The 20,701-nt window shown below is 50.7% G+C and overlaps 1 protein-coding gene across 1 annotated transcript in view; it reads right to left on the bottom strand.

Annotated features, from left to right (window-relative positions):
• NFIX (nuclear factor I X) overlaps positions 1 to 20,279 on the bottom strand; it is a 118,674-nt gene extending 98,395 nt beyond the window's left edge. The window contains exon 1 of the mRNA XM_043973833.1: positions 20,149 to 20,279. Coding sequence (XP_043829768.1) covers positions 20,149 to 20,175 — 27 coding nt within the window. The 5' untranslated portion in view covers positions 20,176 to 20,279. The remainder of the gene's footprint in view (positions 1 to 20,148) is intronic.
• Between the last annotated feature and the right edge of the window lie 422 nt (positions 20,280 to 20,701).

A 20,701-nucleotide genomic window follows, 5' to 3' on the forward strand; every position in this document is an offset into this window, starting at 1 on the left:
AACAAGAGGGGGAGTCATAAATAAACAGGCATCTTCTGGGGGTTTTTTTGTGTGTGCTTGCTTCACTTAGACAACTCTGGGCTGTAGGTAGGGGTTTTCCATCTTGGCTCAAGTGGAATTTTGTTGGTTTTACTGTATTGAAAATGGAGGAAGGGGGAAGGGATAGCTTTAGTAATGAATGTGATGTAAAAACAGAAGATATTCAACAAAATAAGCTGATGATTTTAGTGAAAAACCAAATCAAAGCCAAATTTTACCTTGTTTTAACCTTCCCCCTCAAGTTTGGAGTGTGTAGATTAAGCTCCAGGCTGGTTTGGGGTGAATGGTTTCATTTGTAGGGTTAGATAGCTCTGGACATCTCTCTTTCAGGGCTCTTTTAAGCATATATGCATGTTCCCTGTGTGCATGTGTATAAGTACCCAAGGGGAATCCAGGCACTTTCCAAAGCCCTTAGAGGTCATCTCAACCAGCCCCTGTCAAACTTGCTTCCCTCCCACACTTTCCATAGCATAGTAGTGAGTAGCCTACAGTCATGCATGCTGCAGTCTGCTCACAAGACATTCTCTAACCCAGAGCCAGGATCTCACCCCAGAAGCTGGGCCAAAGGGGAAAGGCCCCGCCAGGGTCTAACCGGGATGTCATTAGTGACTATTATTTTTGGCTGAGGAAGGTCCAATGAGGGAAGCCCACGGGGAGCAGGAATAGGCAAGGCAGGGGGAGGGGTGGTGGAGGGTGGAACAAAGAAAGGGAAAGGGGGAAACAAACAAAAATTTTCAGATTGAGAAGGAAGCACCCAAGAATCCAGGAATTTGAAGAGCCCACCTGGTGTGTGCCAGGCCCTAGCTCCCAGAACTAAGCTGCCCGGGGGCTGGCACCTGGGCAATGCCTGCTCTCCCAGTTTGGTGGGAAGAGAAGGCCCTAGCCAGGAGATACACAAAAATGTACTCGCATGCACACACACACACACACACACACAGAGAGAGCACACTCACACACATCCCCACCTACACACACACACACACACACACATACACACACACATACACACAAAGGAGATGACTGCCAAACAACCTGGCACAGTGAGAGAGGGGAGGGGAGAGGGGCCACTGTGCCAGGGGAGCCCACCGCATGCCAGGCCTTCCCCCGCATTATCCGCCCCGCTTGGCTTGTACCTCTGCGGCCTCACTCTCCCCCGCCTCCCACACTGAAGACTGAGCCAGAAAGGGAGCAGGAGTGAGCCCCTGAGCACCGTGGCTAGAGCTGGTTTGGAGGGGAGAGAAGGGCACTAGGGTTTTACCAGATAGTGGGGTGGGGATGAAATGCCCATTCAGGCTAGAAAAGGACGGGCACGGCCTCTGAATAGTCAATGGCCACTCCAAAGCACAGGGATCATGAGAGATGGGGACAGTTCTTCTTGCCCTTATGTCCCAGAATTCAATGTTATTCCAAACCCCGAGTTTTCATTTTTCTCCATATCATTTCAGATTCCCCATCCCCCAATTTTCTGCAGCTTCCAAGGCCAATAGAGCCTCCTGCTCAGAGCAGCCAGTTCCTTATCCCCCTACCCAGACTCATAGTCTTACATACACCCAAGATACAAGTAAAAGATACACAACCAGATACCATAACATAAACCCCAAATAATACTTATACCCTCACATACACTCCTAGATATGTAGATATATATATATATATATGCATATATATATATATACACACACACACACATACACATACCTAGCCACATTCCCAATAATGTAACTGATACACATACCTTTCACCACATATACCCCTAAACAGTGACCAGGGTGGGATCAATTTGGAGATTAAGTCAGGTAAAGCCAAGGGCAAGAGACTGAACTCAGGGGATTTGTAGTAAATTCAGATCTGGGGACAGATCTCTGAGCATTATGGGAGCCTGAGAGATTTCTCTTCACCACTCACCCAAATCCTGACAATGAGTCTATCACTCCCCCAACCTTCTCTCTGAGGCCCACTTGTTAGAAAAGGTGTATACAGCCAAGGTTAATGGCATAAGGGGCAGCTAGGTGGCACAGTGGATAGAGCACCAGCCCTGGAGTCAGGAAGACCTGAGTTCAAATCCAGCCTCAAACACTTGACACTTACTAGCTGTGTGACCCTGAGCAAGTCACTTAACCCTCATTGCCTCACCCCCCAAAAAAAAGGTTAATGGCATAAAAGGGGAAGGGGAGAAAGAATGAACAAGAAGGGGTAATAGAATGGGAACTAGGGAGTGAGACTGGAGAGGGTCTAGGTCTCCCTCAAGCTCGGCGGGTAAATTGAGAGAAGGGGCTTGAGGCCCAAGGACAGGAACATCTCCCCCCACCAACCATCAGACCTTGTACTCCCTCCAGCAGTTGGTTCAGCTTCCTCATGGAAGCTCTGAACCTTTCCAGGCTAAACTGTAAAGAGCCTGAGTCTCTGCCCCAAGCTGTCTTTTGGAGTGGCCTGGGAAATCCTTCTGCTCAGACCTAAATCCCATCTTGATGCAGGAACCCTGACCCCTTTAGCCACTTCCAGTGTCAGGTTGTCCCCCTTCCCCTGGAAATCAGTAGAGAAACTTCTAGGACCTAGCTGCCCATTAGGCCAGAGTGACCAGAAACTGGGTGGAGGGTTGGAAAGAGATAGTCCTAACATGGTGAGAGAAAAGACTCTGGAGAGAGATCTCAGATTCCTATGCTGTGTAAGCACATGGCCTTCCTTGGAACCTCCCTGAGGACAGGGACTACATTGTATTATGCTATATATACCCCACAGCCTATAATATATACTAGGTTTTCAAATGATTGCTGAATGAACCAATGAAATGAGGGGGATAAGTGGTACTGTGACTGGAAGGAGGTATGTGATATTGACTGAAAAAATGTTTATGATCTAGATAAGACCTTAACGGGTGTGTACTTACCTCTCCGTGAGAAATTGTGAGTATGTCTAATGGGGCAGAGGGTTAATGTTCTCTTTCATCTCTAAGATTACAGAATCATAGAATTTAGAACATAACAAGATCTTAGAGATCATAGAGTCTTATCTCCCCTTCCCATTCCTCTTATCCAGGGAGACATAGAGAGAGGTCTCTGGCCCAAACAGGGTTGGGGGGGGGGATTGAGTGGGGCTGCCTTTGGATGCCCCTCTCATCTGATATATATGGGAAGACAGAGTAAGGGGCTGGGGCAGTCCTATCCATCTGATCCTTAGCTCAGTTGGGGGTTGGGGGTGGGGTGTCTCGGCCCAAATGACAGTCCCCTCAGCAGAAGTCCTGGAACTTCTTCAAGCTGAGCAATGACCAGCCTCCAAACTGATTTCACTCTACCTACTCTGAGCCCTGAAAAATAGCAACAGTGGTTCTGGGCCAGAGATAGGAGGAAATGAAACAGAACTTTGAAACAGTCTGAGTCCAGCAGAAGAGAGACCAGATAAAATCAAGGGCAATGGGGATGAGACTAAGTGTAAAATGTTCACTTTCCCTCCCCCCTTAAATTCTGATTTGTCCCTCCCCATTTCTTCAGTTTATGATTCATCTTCTCCCCCTCTGCTCTGTTCTGTGCCCCAACCTTCCTCTCTCCTGCCCTCGATTCTTTTCTTCCCTCCTTCCATCACCCCCCCTCCTCCCTTCTTTCTCGCTTTCCTCTCCCTTCTCCTCCCTTCTCCTCCCTTCTCCTCCTTTCTGAGTATCCTCCCCTTTCTCCTCTTCTTCAGAGGTGTTGGGGGGGGGTTGAGGTGGAAGGGGGTTATTGCTTGGCCTCCCTCCCTCCCTCTAGGGTTTGGAATTTCAAACGGGGCCGGGGCTCTTGGGTTGGGAGTTTGTTGCCTCTGGGCGGAGCCAGGGGGCTGGAGGGAGGAACCTCACTGGGACGGGAAGAAGTTTCCCCCACCACCACCAACCCCCAGCTGCTGTGAGTTCAGTGTGAAGGAATCAGAGACATATGGATCCCATTTACCACCACCACCACCCCTACCCCACCCCTCCAAGGGGGAGGGGAGAGCTCAGGCAGAGGGAGTTCGCTGGGAAGGGGGGTTGGGGTAGACAGAAGGGAGAGAGACCTTGGAAAAAGACAGGGAAAGTGGGGGGGGGGGGCCTGTGGGGCTAACAGCAGGGGAAGCTGGCCTAAGTGCTCTGAGCAGTTAGATCTTCCCACTGCCTAGCACCCTAAGCCAGGAGATGAGTGTGTGCTAAAGTGTGTGTGTGTGTGTGTGTAGCAGGGTATTTGAGTGTGTACTTCAGTGTGTTGCCTAAATGTAAATGTGGCTCCCCCCCCCCCCCAGCGAGTAGAAGGTGGGCAAGGAAGGACCTTTTCTACTGCTTCCCCTTCCCAGGAAAAGGTCTGGCAGATCAGGGGCTTTTTCTCAAGTGTCCCCCACCCAGGCGTAAGCCTCCAGACCAACCCCCCACCAATATGCTAGTGCCTGTACCTGTGTGCTCAGGACCACCCCCCCCAGCACAACAGGGCATGAGGGGAAGCAGTGTCGGGAGCACCCACCCCTCCACCCCCCTCAGATAGTGTGTCTTTAATACTCCACAGCAACGGCGGCGAAAAACAAGTTTCCACAGCCCGCTCTGGGCTCACGCCAGCCCGTCCTCAAATAACATTGTAAGTAACTTAGCAAACTTTGTTTTGTGCAGAAGAGCAGGGAGCTGGTGGGGGGTGGGGAGGGCAGTAAACCGGTTCTTCCAATGCCCCTCACCCCATGGGGGGCATAGCTGGCTTTTGGGCATTGCCTGACCACCCCCCCCATTCCTTTTGCATCCAACCCAGCCCCCTCCCAGGCCCCAGCCCTCTCCTGTCCCCTTGCCCCTCGGCCCATAGGACCAGCCCAGTCCTACTCAAGATCAAGGTCAGGGCCAGTCTCAGTTCAGGGCTGGGGGAGGGGTGTGTGCCCTGGGTAGGGTAGGGAACCCTCCCAGTGCCCCCCCAAGCTCCAGGGCAAAGCACCCCCCTTGACCTTGGAGGCTTGGGGAATGGGACGGACACTCCCAAATACCAGTGGTTGATCCCCTTTGGTGTCTCAGCTAATCCCTTCCCCCTCCCTTATCTCCCCACTTGCTTCATACTGCCCTGAGACCTTTGGCATAGGCAGAACCCACAAAGGCCTGAAGTGCTCAGCCTGGTCCCTGTGTTCACTGAAAGCTAGAGCCCAAGGCGGTGGGAGATTCTGTCCCTAGCACTCCCTCCAATCTAATTCCTATTCCACATTCATTCTACAAACATTCTACAGAGCCTTATAGTGCCTGTGGCCTATGTACAAAGCTAGTACCAGGCACTGTGCCTTTAGACTTACACCTGGATAGAGAGTAAGACCTGTGAATAACTATAATGGGGGTGAGCACAAGGAAAAGAGGTGTCAGAGAACTCGGGGAGGGAGGGGATCCCCTCACGATCCTGGTGTTGGCAGCACTCTTGTATACATACTCAGCTTAAAGGAAGAACTGAGAAAGGATCAGAGGGTGCCTTCATGCCAGGAGCTGGGGTATCTCTCTTCTCTTTATTTCCCCTCTATCCTCTCTCTGCCCCTTCTTCTCTCTCTCTCTCTCCCTCTCCCTCTTCCCCTCTTCCCTCTCCTCTCTCCACCCTCTCTCCCTCCCTCTCTTCTCCTTTCTCTTCTCTCTCTCTCTCTCTCTCTCTCTCTCTCTCTCTCTCTCTCTCTCTCTCTCTCACACACACACACACACCCCAAAGGTTCACCAAGTAATACTTGCTAGCTGCCCCTCACAACAGTACCACAGGCGCAAGGGCGGGGGCAGGCTGGGGGGGGCACGATTAGTTACTGGTCCAGCTTTTCCATGGCAGAATGTGGAACCCCTCCCTCAGAGATCCCTTTTTGGGGAACACAGAGCCCAGAGCAACACAAAAAGCCAAAAAGCCAGGGGAGAGAATGGCTTGGAAGCAGAGCCAGAGCCAGAGCTGTAGGCCAGCGGGGAGTGGGGGAGGGGGAGGGTAGAGGAGATGCCAAAAACCCAGCCATTACAGAACGAAAGGAGAGACAGACTCCGAGTGAGAGAGAGAGAGAGAGAGAGAGAGAGAGAGAGAGAGAGAGAGAGAGAGAGAGAGAGACAGTCAGAGATGGAGGAGGAAAGAAGATGGCAGAGGGAGAAGGAGCAGGATCTTCTCATTTACATAAGGCAACAATGAAATGGAAGAGGTGTTGTTGCATTTGAGAGCAATGCCACCATGAGAGGGGAGAAATCTAGAGCTTCATGGCACAGGATGGGTGGGAGGGAGGGAAAGAGAAGAGGCATCCAGTCTTGCTCTTCCCAGTGCCCACTCCTCTCCACCCAACCCCCAACGCCACAAAAAGCAGACTGGCAGCAGCAGCCGCTTGGTCTTCTCCCTGGGTACTGGGTGGGGGATGGGGGCAGGCACTATGCCAGGCCAAATGCCACCATGCCCACTGCTGCTAACCATCTTACCCCTCCCACCATTGTGGAGAGGGAAGACAGGCTGGACATCCTGGGAGACACTACCCTTAAAATCAGATCCCTATCCTGGCACCCAGCAGGAGCCCACAAAGATGGGTGCTAGCAAATCGAGAACCCCATAAGACAGAGAGAATGCTATGGAATCAGCAGAGCTGGCCTCCTAGGCAAGGCCCTGGCACCAATCTGACCACCGGACCAAGGGTAAAAATAAATCTGTTGGCAGGGGGGGATGGGGCTGGATAGCTAAATCGAGGTGCCCAGGTGGACATGCCACTCCTGGGCATGTCAGCTGCCCCAGTATGTGCAGAAGAGCACACCACCTCCCCCAACCCCCAATCCAACAGTAGTCTATTACTCAGAAACAGCTTCTTTGAGCCTAGCGAATGAAGGGCAGGCAAGGCCTTACTTCACATTTCTAAATAGAAGGCCTACCACTTCAGCAAACCCAAATTCATACCAGAACACAAAGCTGATGAGCCGATTTATATTATATCTAGACCAGGACCAAGGAGGGTAGGGTTTGAGCCTCTGCTGTGTGACCTTGGGCAAATCATTCTGCCGGTATGGGTTTCCTCACATTTCTTCATTATTTTAGAGGATATGTAACTTCCTGGTACGGGTTCTCCCTCTACCAGAGCTATTAGCCCCCTTTGCACTTTGGTAGATGTTCTTCATAAATTGCTATGTCTAGAAGTTTCATTCCCTTGAAAGCAAATCAATAGGTTTCTCTGAATTTCATCTGCCTGATTTTCTGACAAAAAGTATGCAATGCAGCCTGTTGTTCTTTCGTCAATGAGATGGGTATCACAGCTGCCCTGCGTGTCTCACAGAGTTGTTGTGTGACTTCAGTGAGGTGATGAATGTGAAAATGCTTTGTAAACCGTTAAAATACATATGAGCAATTATTATTATTATTAATCGTGCCACCCAGAGTTTATGGGATTCTATTCCCCCAGCTAACCACAGACCAGAAAAATCCTACCAAAGGAGCAAGAGGCCAAAATAATAGATCCCGATCTCTTCCAGGTTAAAAGATAAGAGTATATACCTCAGGGAATCACCCAGTAATAAAATTTTAGGGCCTTAGAGATTATCGCATTCAGGCCCCTCATTTTATAGGTAAGGGATTTGAGGCCCTGAGAGGAAAAGGGACTTCCCCAAGATTACATAGCCAGTTAGGGTCAAAGCCTAGACTAGGACACAGATACTTTTCAAGTTTAATTTTGACCATGGATCACGACCTCCCTGAAGGAAATGGGATATGTTGGGGATGGTGGGGGTGGATGGGAAGAGGAGCATATTTGAGGAGGATATTTGGGGGAGAGTGAACAAATTCCTAGATACTAAATATTCCTCAGTTTGGCCTCCTAGGCAAAGATCAGCCAGGCTGGAGATAGGCAGGCATGCCAGAGAGCAACAGATGCATTGAGGAGAACCTGATCCTGAGCTGTGACCTCCCCCTACAAATTGTCTCTGAAGGATCTGTAGGTCAGGGTGGGTCCCAACATGAGCCTATCCCTCCTTTGTTTAAATGGCCAGAAGGAAGATCGGGAGACTAAAGCCCTGACTTAAAGCCATGTAGTTAAAATGGGATAAGAGGAGGGGAGATGGTTTTGAGGTCCTTGAAAGATACTGTTTTTCTTTTTTTTTTTGCAGGGCAATGGGGGTTAAGTGAATTGCCCAGGGTCACACAGCTAGTAAGTGTCAAGTGTCTGAGGTCGAATTTGAACTCAGGTCTTCCTGAATCCAGGGCCGGTGCTTTATCCACTGCGCCACCTAGCTGCCCCCGATACTGTTTTTCTTAAGGAAAGGTTAAAGAGTGGGATGTAAGGCCTCTGCATCTGTGATGCAGAGAGGAGAGAAGAAAGCACCCTGGTTCTGAAATCAGGAGATCCAGATACACATATTGGTTCTACTGTGAGACCTCAGACAACTCCCTTCGACTCTCTGGGATTCAGTTTTATCATCTGCAAAATGAAGGGGTTAATGATAATCTCAGGGTCCTTTCCAACTGTACAATCCTATGACCTATGCAACATCTCTAGAATCTGCTCCCCTCTCTCCCTTTTTTTTTGGCAGGGCAATGGGGGTTAAGTGACTTGCCCAGGGTCACACAGCTAGTGTCAAGTGTCTGAGGCTGGATTTGAAGTCAGGTACTCCTGAATCCAGGCCTGGTGCTTTATTTACTGTGTCACCTAGCTGCCCCACCCCCTCTTCTAATACTCCAACCCCTTTGGTGCAGACCCTCATCACCTCACGCCTGGACTACTGCAATAACATGCTGGTGAGTCTGCCAGCCTCAAGTCTCTCCCCACTTCAATCCACTAAAGTGATTTTTCCAAAGTGCAGACCCGATTGTGTTACACCCACACCCACACACTCAGTAAACTCCAGTGACTCCCTATCACCTCTAGAACCAAATACAATATTCTCTGTTTGGCATTCAAAGCCCTTCATAACCTAGCCCCCTTCCTACCTTTCCTGTCTTCTTATACCTTACCCTGGACACGTGCCCTTTGAACCAGTGACACTGGTCTCTTTCAAGTTCTATGAACACTCAGCTCCGGACACTCTCTGGCTGCCCCCATGCCTGGAATGCTTTCCCTCATCCACTCTGACTACCAACCTCTCTGGCTTCCTTTAAGTCCCAACTAAAATCCCACCTTCAATAGGAAGCCTGCCCCAACGCTTCTTAATTTTGGTGTTTTCCCTCTTTTAATCATTTCCTATTTATTACTTGCTTTGTATTTAATCCTTCACCCCTAGTCTCCCCCATTAAATTGTAAGCTCCTTGAAGGCAGGGACTATCTTTTGCCTCTTTTTTGTATCCCCAGAGGGTAGCACTTAAAAGATGTTTATTGAATTGAATTATTATCTTATGATCCTTAGCAAGATTTAAGGCAAATGCCTTTTCCACTAGAAGGGGGTTCCCATTCAGCAAAAGTCTTTACCCTATGAAGAAACTGTGGGGAGTCTCATTTCTGACATTGTGTAGAGTTGGGCAACAATCATTCATCAAGTTTACCATGTGTCAGGAATTGTATACTGTTGGGGATATAAAGAAAGGCAAAAGACAGTACCTGTTCTTCAAGTGCTTAGATTCTAATGGAGAAGACAACTTATAAATATCTAGGCACATAGAAGGTAACCTCAGAGGGAAAGGTACTAACCAGCAGCTGAGGGGACTGGGAAAGGCCTGGTACCAAAGGCAGAATTGGAGCTGACAGCATCTCTAGTCCTCTCCTACCCCTTCTCTGGAAATGGAATTGTAGCCTAGATTTAATTCCAGAGAGATCCTTTGTCCCCCAACCTTAGGACAAAGAGAGAAGGGGTCAATTGGTATGGGTGGGTGGATTGGACTTGAGTCCTGTCCCACATTCTCCACAGCTCAGATATTCTTTTTTTTCATTTTGGGGGGGTTTTTTTGGTTTTTTGGTTTTGCGGGACAATGAGGGTTAAGTGACTTGCACAGGGTCACACAGCTAGTAAGTGTCAAGTGTCTGAGGCTGGATTTGAACTCAGGTACTCCTGAATCCAGGGCCAGTGCTTTATCCACTGTGCCACCTAGCTGTCTCCCCCCCCCCCCCAGCTCAGATATTCTTTAGGTCTAATCAAACACCAAGAGGTGGGAGGATTTACTAACTCAATGTGTGCCTATCCATCACTGTGCTAAGCAAAGCCAATGTGAATCTGAGGGTCCAACTTTTTTATTCAGTGGTAGATCTTTCCTGGGACCTAGACCCACCAACAGATAAACCAAAGGAGTAGAGAGAAAGAACAGTTAGAACAGGGGACCTTGGAGCCTGAAGTTTCCCTATAACTTGGAGACCAGAGCCCCCTGATGCGGTCACAGAGGCCTGTGTGTTGTTCTGTTCCTGAGCCTATGCGTTTTTCTGTATGTGCACATTCATGTTTGTGTGGGTCTGAGCGGTGATATTCTGTGCATTAACTTTCATGGATATGTAGGGTTAGTTTCTCAGTACTGGATCCTCTTGACTCCTGGTTCTTAAGCTGGGATTCACAAATTTGATTTTAAATATTTTGTTGTTATTCAATATAATTGGTTTCCTTTGCAGTGTTTTGTCGTGTATTTTATATTATGTTTTATTTAAAAGTATTATTCTGAGAATGGGGCCAAAGACTTCCCCAGACTGCCCAAAGGGGTCCAGGACATCAAAAATGTAAAAATTAAAAAAAAAAACAAAAAACACATGTACACCAAGGAGGTCTTTTGACCAAACTGCAGATTATTTGGCTTCTACCTTTCCCTTTTATCTGGCAGTGCAGATGGAACCCAAGAGTCAGTTTGTAAAGGCCTCACTCTAAGGAGTCTGGAATCTATCTGGGGCCTCTGTTCCTCTGACTCCCTCTCTATACCTCAGTACCTTCCTCCTATGGACCTTGGGAGGTCCTCCTGGAGGCCTTCCTAATACCAAGCCTCACTCAGCCTGCTTTTCCTCGTTTGTGGAGGGGAAAGGACCATTATAGAGTAAAACCTTCTCTCCCTGGTCTGTGCCTAGGCAGTTGGCACTATACCCTAGGAAAAGGGGGTTCAAGGAAGCCTTGGTCCAGTCCTGGGGGGATATTTTCCATTGCTTACCTCAACCCCTTTTGGTGATTTGAGTCTGGAGGGGCACCCAGTACAACCCACCCACTGGCTGCCACCCAGCCTCAGCTCCCCCTGGGGTGGGGCCTTGGGGAGGGGGGAGAGGAGCACGTAATCCCCGGCGAAACCCAGGCCTCTGATTGGCTGTGGCAGGCCGCAGTGCTGCTTGCCTCCCTCACTGCCGGTGGTAGTGACTGCGGCAGCTCAGAGCTCAGCACACAGCTGCAGCCCCACGGCTCTCTGCCAGCCCAATGAGCAACCAGACTTTACTTTGGGAAGAGACATTCCTCCCCTCCACTGCCCGGTCCCTCATCACCCCCCCACACCCTTGCCTAGCACTAGCCAGTCCCCAAGGCTTGCCCTGTTAGCTGGGTACTGCCAGCCTGTTATCCATTGCCACTGGTACCAGGAGGGAGGTATGAGTGCCTTACTCCCTTCCCCAAGCATTGACACCCTCCAACCTGCAACTTTCTCCAAAGGAGTCTGTTGGTGATATTGCTTAAATGTCAAGACTGCTTGTTTTACCCTACCCCCACCCCATAATGCCTTAGCTCCTCTCCCAACCCCTAAAGAATAAATTATAGTTACCTGTCCTGCCTAACTCCCACCCCAAAGCCCCTCCACATACAGATGCTCCAGTCCCAAAACAGAATCCATTTCCCAGCTCCAAAGGGTCTCCTGATGGCTGGCAGTAGCAGAGGTGGAGGCTGAGGGAAATGGGGGACTTCGAGACCTTCTCTTCTTAGTGCTCGGGGCTGGAGCCAAAAATGGGGAAGGAGAGATATTCAGCCAGGGCCAAGATGCATTTGGCAGGAGGGGGGAAAAAAGCCAGTGAGAGAAAGGGGAGGAGGAAAAAAATGGAGGGGGAGAGAGAAAAAGAAAGAAAGAAAGAAAGAAAGAAAGAAAGAAAGAAAGAAAGAAAGAAAGAAAGAAAGAAAGAAAGAAAGAAAGAAAGAAAGAAAGAAAGAAAGAAAGAAAGAAAGAAAGAAAGAAAAAGAGAGAGAAAATTGTCAAATTCTTGTCGCTTAAAACCTTTAGTGCAAATATGCTTCTGCTAAAGGCCTCAGCACCCACAGAAGCAGTTATTGGCTTCTGGGGCAGGAGCCTCCTGATACCCCACAGATAGGACAGTCTTGATCTAAAAGAGGAAGGAGGATGCCCAGGCTGGATGAACAGAGAGCCATAGCAATCCCAGGACAGATTCAGAGAAGCAGCCAAAATCAATCCCAAATGGGCAGAAGGAGCCACAGGGTAGACAGAGAAAGGTCTGTCCAACTGCTTTCCACCTCTCCCCTAGCCCTGCTGCTTCTCTTCCCCAAACACACACATACACACACACACACACACACACACACACACACACACCAGTGTCTCTGTTGGGGCCAACTTGGGGAGTTATAGGCAGAAGGAGGCTTTAAGCCACCTGGCCCAGGTTGGGGGTGCCCAGCGAAGGGCTGGGCTCCACAGGGAATGGCATCAGACTAGGCTGAGGTTTCTGCACCTTTGGTCCTGCTTTCATTGAGGTAGCTCCTCTTGACTCAGAACACACCTGGCATCAATACTAGGTCCCTTCCCCTCATGGAAAATGCTAGTGAGCACAGGCCACCCCCTATCTAGCTCACCTCTATGCACTGAGTTGACAGTGGGCCATACTACGGTCCAGCATCAAGGCCCAGCAGATGGGAGGGTTGGTGAAATTATCAGAATGTATAGATGGTACACACTGAGAGGCATAGATGTATAACAGCAAGAATTATCTCTAGGCAGCTAGGTGGCGCAGTGGATAAAGCACTGGCCCTGGATTCAGGAGGACCTGAGTTCAAATTAGACCTCAGACACTTGACACTTACTAGCTGTGTGACCTTGGGCAAGTCACTTAATCCCAATTGCCTCACTAAAAAAATTTTAAAAATTAAAAAAATAAGAATTATCTCCTGTTCCATCTATGTGCAGGATACTTCACAAAACAATTTTACATCTTTTATTTATCTCATTAGATCCTCACAACAACCCATGAACTGGGCTAGGCTGGGCTGAATGGGGATGATTGTCCCCATTTTACAAAGTGAACCTGAGCTTGAGCTAGGTGAAATGACTTGCCTATAGTCACTCAGAAAGTGACAGGGTTAAAACTGCAAGCCTCCTGACTCCGAACACAGCTTTTCCCACCATACCCTTTACCACCATGTGCCCAAAAAGACATGCAGAGTGGCAGAGACAGAAGGCCAAGGCATAACCACTGCTACCATCACAATCACCGATAGATCAACAAGCCCCAAGGAAAAGAGACTCAGAAAAATTATGAGAGAACAGAGACATTAACATGAATGAGTATGAACATATACCAAATCACCTGCTCTCCCAACCATTGCACTTCCCTTCCCCTCTCCCTTCCTGCCAGCCCCACCAAGCTCAGGCTCTATCACCATAATCTACAATGCAATGACTTCAGGGACTGGGAGGAGAGAGAAATCTACTCCATTCCTGTGTCTCCCCCACTCCACAAACTCAGAGCCTGAGAGGCAAGATGGGCCTTGGGAGAGCCTTCTTCCATCCTCCCCCAGATGGTCCAGGAGGACCTCCCCAACCCCCTTAGACTCCTATATCTGGAGAGGAAAATGAACAAGAAAGGAGCAGCGGCTGAGACAAGTATGAGAAAGGCAGCAGAAACATGGAGAGAGAGTAGAGAAGTCAGAGAGAGACTAAGACATAGTTTGATCACTTTCTTAGTCTCATCACAGAATTAATATATGTATGTGGACACGGACACATACATCCCCACCCTTGAAGAGACGTAATAGACCTTGGAGCCCACAGGTCTTAACTCAGATCTGGGGTCTGAGGGACCCTCTTTTTCCTGAGGAGAAATAAGAAGGCCCAGACTAGCTCCAGGAGGGAGAGCAAGCAAAGGGTCTTATTCAGGACCCTGTCTGAGCAGTGTACCATGTATAGGCCAATCCGGTTTTCTGATGTGCCATCATTCTCTTTTTGGCCAATGCATCCAGTGGTTATCTCAACACCAGGATTCACAGTAGCTGGCCTAATTTAACCCTCCCTGCCTCTTCTCATCATTTCCTTGTCCCCCTCCTCTGCTAGGGTCTGTCTATCTTTTATGTCAACACCTCCTGCCATGACCTTCTTTGTCCAGATGACTCCTATCTATACAAGTGGATAGGAGCCATGTGCCTTCCTTTCATTCCTAGCCAGTAGAGCCAGCACAGTCTGACCTCTGAAGGCTTCCTAGATTTACCCAAGGAAAGGGTTAGACTCAACCTTCTGGCCCCTAGCTCAATCCCTCACTCCTTTCCCAAGATGTCTTCCTCTTGGCCCTTCCTGAACTCTACTCTCCTTCTCATCCTAGCCCCTATTTTTAAAGCTGCTCCCTCCTCCCTCCTCCTTCTTCCACCTGGCCACTTGGACTTGGTTTTCTGGAGACCAGCTCTTTTACCCTACCCCTAGATACCAGGCTAGATGGCTCCTCCTAGATAATCTCCTTCCCATCCAGAATGAAGGCCTCCATTTCAGAGCCCCAGCTCCTGCATCTCCACAGGTCAGAGGTGAACATCATGTACTTCTAGGCTCTCTCTCATGCTACCTACCATCCACCCCATCCTCCAGTTCCCTTTTGCTACTTTTTACCCTGTTCTCATGTCCTCCTCTATCCCCCATTCCATCCTCCCTCCAATAAGACAGGGTGATAAGCACAGTGCCTTGAGACACAATAGGCAATGGATCATTCAGATTGAATAGAATAATCAGGTGTGCCACTACCACCACATTTTTTTGGAGTAGCCACAGGGATTAATGAGGTTCAATCACATCTGCCCAGGTCATTTTGAGAAGCACCACTATGGTCTCCTGGCCTTAGAGTTATTTGGGTTTTTTTGTTTTTTGTTTTTTTAGTGAGCAATTGGGGTTAAGTGACTTGCCCAGGGTCACACAGCTAGTAAGTGTTAAGTGTCTGAGGTCAGATTTGAACTCAGGTACTCCTGACTCCAGGGCCGGTGCTCTATCCACTGCGCCACCTAGCTGCCCCTGGCCTTAGAGTTATAACGAAGAAGAAAGACTGGGGAATAGGCACTTAGGGTCAAAAGGAATGGGGGACAGCGTATTGAAACAGGAACCATCCCAGACAGGAGGAAATGAGGTTCAAGGGTTTACAAAGAAAGGTAGGTTAGCCAAAATGACTTGTGAATAGTTATGAAGAGACTGGGACAGGAGACCAGGGAGAGGAGTGTCTGACATTACTCCATCCTACTAGGGGCATAAACCAGTTTGAGTCTGTGGCTATATGCATGGCCATGTTTTAACACGGATGCCCGTGCATGACTATACAATTGTATTTATGTTCCTATATGAGGAAGCCTGCGTCAATATAAAGAATATTGAACTTGCAGTTAGAAGCCCTGGGTTCATATTCCAGCTCTCATGCATACTCTTTGACCCTGAGTAAATTGACTGTCACCTCTTTGAACCTCAGTTTCCTCATCTGTAAAACAGAAATATCATTCCTTACTTCAGAGTGGGGAAAGTAGCTCAAATAAATCTTATAGCTATTGGTGAGCTATTATTTTTTTCTGTGTCAGCATCTAACCGTGTTTGTATCTACATGTTTGTGAGCATGTGTGTCTGTGTCTGTATGATTCGCCCTCCATCTCTATGCACTTCTTTGTATGCCTGTGTGAGAATAGATCTGTGTACATGTGCTTCTCTTTTCTTATCTCTGTATGTGCATGCATGTTTCTGTGGATGTGACATGGGCTTTCCCATCCATCTCTGTCTCATCTGGGTGACAGGGCTCTGAACCCCTCCAGGCCCCAGCTCCACTGTTCCTGCCCTAGATTTCTCTGCTTTTTCCAAGAAATTATTTTCCATTTCCTCCTCCCATCTTTCATCCCTTCCTCAGTCCCCTGCCTCCCTTCTCTCCCTGATTCTCCTTTTTCTGTCTCTTTTCTCTCCATATCATTCTCCTTTCTTCTCTTCACCCATCTCTCCTCCTCTCTCCCATGTCATTTTCTGTTTCTCTTTCCCTTACATCCTTCTCTCCAGCTCTTTCCCCTCATCACTTTCTCCTCTTCTCTCTTTCACTCCCTCCCTCTGCCTTCTCCCTTTCTTTCCCCCTTTATCTCTCTTCCTCCTCCACTTTATCTCCCCCTTTCTCCATTCTTTCCAGCTCCTCTTCACCTTTTCTTTTCTCTTATTCTTTCCATCAATTTTCTCTTTCTCCCCTCCCGCTTAACATTTTCTTTCCTCTCATCCCTTTCCTTCTCTTTCTCTATCCCTTCTCTGCCCTCCTCCATCTTTCTCCTCTCTTTTCTCTTTCCCCCCTTTCCCTCTCTTTTTCTACATCCCTTTCTCCTCCTCCTTTTCCTCTTCCCCCTCTCCCTCTCGCCTCTTTCCCCACTAGGGCCCCTGCTCTGCTCCTGCTCATTTATTGACTTTAAAATCAAAGCCAATTTTGGTTTTAGAGAAAGAGAGTGACAGAGATGGAGAGGGAGACAGAGACACAGAGAGACAACACACAGGGGGAGAAAGACGAAAGACCACTGTCCCTCATGTCCAGTCGAAGGAACATACAAAAAGACTAAAGGGCACACAACCTCATGTGGGGGCAGGACCCAGAGGGTTTTTTTCCACGGGCCACTTACTGGGTTCATCAAAGCCTCTGGTGTTCCGTGTGGTATAGAGAAACCTGACTGGGGAGGGGGTGGAGAGACAGGGAAACAGTCCAGAAATACCCAAGGGCCAGGGCCGAGACTTCAGGGTTTGACCTACAATTGAGCTGAAGAGCTAAGGAACCTGGATTGGAGGCCCAAACTGTTCCCTCTGATCCTCTCTACCCAACCAAACTACTCAACCCTCGAGCTCTTGCTGTCTCCTTTTTGTACATTCTCTGTCTTCATCTCAGTCTATCTGAGCTTTTTTTTTGGGGGGGGGTGCATTTAAAAATTTTCTTTTTAGAAAGGAATAAATTCCTACCCCACTCCCAAATCCCGGATAGATTGTTGATTAGCTCAGACTTTGAATCCAGAAAGATCACAAGAAGCTTGAGTCAGCTCAGAGTTCCCCTTCCACACATACGCCATTGCTCTCTAAAACGCCTGAGGTCTCCTGGAGAAGAGATGTCCCTCAATTCTCCCATCCCTCCTTGTGTCAGTCCCAAACCAGGAGTGCTGTCTCCCTGTCTTTTTCCATCCACCAGAAGAATCGCTATTTTATGCCTAAAGCGATTTTGAAATCCAAGCAAAAGAGAGGGAAGGGTACCAGGTGGGGCTCCCCCCCCCCCGCCGCCTTCTGGGTTCCCTGTCCTTGGCCTCACCTCTGGCCCAATCACCCCTTCCCAATTCCCCCCATGTCAAGGGGCAGGATATGAGAGAGAGAGAGAGAGAGAAGAAGATGATGATGATAAAGTTACTTTTTTGTTTAACAGATGGGGAAGAGGAGGAAAGGAGGGAAGGGAAAGAGGAAAAGAAAATTGCAGGTCATTAGAGCGGCTTGAAAAGAAAAGTACAGAGTTGGGAAATGGATAATTAGGCAGCGGCTGGGCCGTGCTCGCCCACAAACACCCGTGCTTGGGGGGGTAGGGGGCCTGGGCCCAGGCCCCCTGCCCAGAGACTGGGGAGCCAGTGCAGCTCAGTAGGGTACACCGGGGGCACTGGAAAGAGAATACAAGGTTCCCAGTGATGGGAGCAGCCTTAAGGACAGCAGGCAAGTAGCTGCCGGCAAGAACAGCGAAGATAACCGGCTAGAAGCTAGAGGAAAACTGTTGGGCAAGGGTGTGAAGCACGTTAGATCTAAGCCTGTGGTAGCTTGGCCCTTATTTCTCCCAAATGAGGATCAGACTCCGGTTCCCAGATCCCTTGCCTTACGCTCTCCAATCTCTGGACCCAAGTTTTGATGGCTAGCAGCAACTTGGAAGAACCTAAGCTCAGAGCAGGAAGGGTTAATGAGTTGAACGGGAAAACCAGGGACCACGTTTGGAGAATCAGGCCCCAAAGTTAGGAGACTCAGCCCAGCAGGTCTTCTGGGCCTGAGATGTTCATGTCCCCAATGCCTCAACTCGAAGGTCAGAGGCAGGGTGACCTATGGTTCTCATCTCCCAGATTCTGCCACCTCCACCAGCAGGAATACCCGAATTCTAGACTCTGAGTGAAAAAGAAAGGAAGTTCACATGTACATCCATACATAATTCATACTAATACACAGGCCTACCAACATTCACTCGCTCTGAGGTACACTGACATCAATTTCTAACGTACACATTCACTCACACTAGAAGAGATAGGACAGACACAGAGAAAGCTTCCAGTTCAGCCAGCGGAAGGGGCTGTTAAAGGCCTTGACCTGATCTGCCCTCTCTCACTCATCACCCACTAGCTCCTACCCTAGGGAGCTCCCAGTATTCCCTCAGCCCGCACTTTCTTTCCTGCCCCCCCCCCCCGCCGCCCCCCAGCCATCCCCATACTCTATCTCAGGAGAGGGAAGACCTTTAGGAGTCACTTCTTCCCTGAGACCAGAGGTGGCTCTGGTAAAGAGTTTGGACCACCTGGTGTGGCCCCGGAGCTTCCAGAAAACTGACACCCCAATGGGGAGGAGTGGGGAGGGATGCAGCAATTCCCAAATTTCCTGGCCCTGATGCTGTTTACAGCAACTCCTTTCCCTGGGCTAAGCAGAGGGGGCCTTACTGAACGTCGGGCGATAAGGACAGACACGGGGTTATGGGGCCTCCAGGCTGTGCAGGCGTACATCGTCATTGACACAGAAGTTTATCCTTTCTCTCACTCGTGGGGTCCACACTTAGGGCAGCCTTGGAGCAAAGCTGTGAACACAGTCTATGCCCTGAGCTCCCATTGCGGGTCCTTAAATCGAGGGGGTTGTTGAGGTCTCTATTGCGTTCTACGGAGCCGGGCCTGTTGCGCCTTCTATTTGAGTCAGCTCGCCACCTAATTGAGTAAAGCCCTAGCTTAGTGTTCGGTGCACCAAGTTCGCCCCCCCCCCCGCCCCTTTTCACCTCAAGACCCGAGCGAGGGGTCAGAAGGCACGGGGATTTCCTGTCTTGCGGGAGTCGGGCCGCGAGAAGACTCGACTCAGACTCGGCCTCTTTACCACAAGCCGCACATAGCTTGTGCTGGCTAGAAAGTTTGCGGCGGAAAAAGTTTATGGAGCGAGCGGGGGGCGGGGAGAGAGGCCCGGGAGGGGAGGCAGCGGGCGCGGGAGTTAGCGGGAAGAGAGGCCCTCTGCGCTGTCAGACTCTCTGCCTGCCTGAGCCCCAGATTGGGATCTGAACCAGAGGTTGAGCGCCGGGCGATCGAGGCCCCGGCAGACGCGAGACCTAGACGGAGTCGGAGAGGAAGACTTGTGGAGGGATTGACGAAGGGAAGGAGCCACGGTGCCCGAGGGGGCCGTCAGCGCCGCCCGCCGCAGCCCGAGCCGGGACTGGAGGCCGAGCGCCCCCCGGAGCTCGCAGGCCGCCGGCCCGGGAGAACGGTTCTCGGTCTATGCCTCACGGACACTCTGACTCTTTTTTATTCCCGAAATAAATTTGGGAGACGCGCCATTTTCTGAACTCTGCGCCCATGTGCGGAGAGGAAAACAAAGGCCCTGGAGAGTGTGGCCCGCCCCGCGGCCGCCGAGCCGAGCCTGGCAGGGCCCTGTGGAGGGGGGCGGAGGGGGGAGCGGTGGGGGAGCGGGGAGCAGAGCCCCGCGCTAAGGCGGGCAGCGCCAGGCCCTGCTGAGAGGGCTTCCCCGGTCCCCCTCCCCCTGGCAGTCACACCCTCCACACGCACTCCCACCCCCACCCCGACACTGACACTGACACTGACACACACTCACGCTCACACTCACACTCATTCGCAGCCTGACACTCTCGCAGACACACACATACACACTCACACACACACACATACACAAGCAGCCTGGCACACGCGCGCCTACAAGCCGCCGTTCCACACTGTCTCGCACACACCACCCTCGCTCAGACTGGCTGACACGACATGCAGTCTCTCGGAGGCAGCCGGACCCACTCGCAGACAGCCTCGCAAGGAGACACGCGCGCTCGCGCGCACACCCTCCCAGCCCCGGGGCAGGGGCGGCGGCGCCCGGTTACCTGGGTGAGGCAGTACGGGGAGTACATCGCTCGCTGTCCGAGGAGCCGCGCGGCCGGCGCGGCGAGGCGCGACTCAGCTCAGCTCAGCTCAGCTCAGCTCAGCTCAGCTCAGCTCGGGCCGGGCCGGGCAGTGGGGGAGCCGCGCTCCAGCTCGGGGCGAGCCTGCCCCGAAGCCCGCGCCGCTGCCGCCGCTGCTGCAGCCGCCGCCGCAGCCGCCGCTGCTCCGCTGCCGCCGCCGCTGCCGCCGCCGCCGCCGCCGCTCTGGCTGCCTCCTCGCTCGCCCTGCTCGCTCGCTCGCTCGCTCCCTCTCCTCTCCAACTCTCCTCCTCTCTCGCTCTCTCGCTCTCTACTCCATGCCGCTCGGTAACCCCGCCTTGCAGTGCTCTCTGAAAGTGAAAGTTTAGACAAAGTTTGGAACCGAGCGCACTTTAGAGAGAGAGAGAGAGGGAGAGGGAGAGCGAGAGAGGGAGGGAGGGAGGGAAAAAGGGAGGGAGGGAGGCAGCCCGGCCCTCCCGCCCCGACCGCGCCCGCTCCCACCCCCGCTGCACACACA

Source organism: Dromiciops gliroides, chromosome 1, assembly GCF_019393635.1.
Source record: "Dromiciops gliroides isolate mDroGli1 chromosome 1, mDroGli1.pri, whole genome shotgun sequence".
Classification (NCBI taxonomy): Eukaryota; Metazoa; Chordata; class Mammalia; order Microbiotheria; family Microbiotheriidae; genus Dromiciops; species Dromiciops gliroides.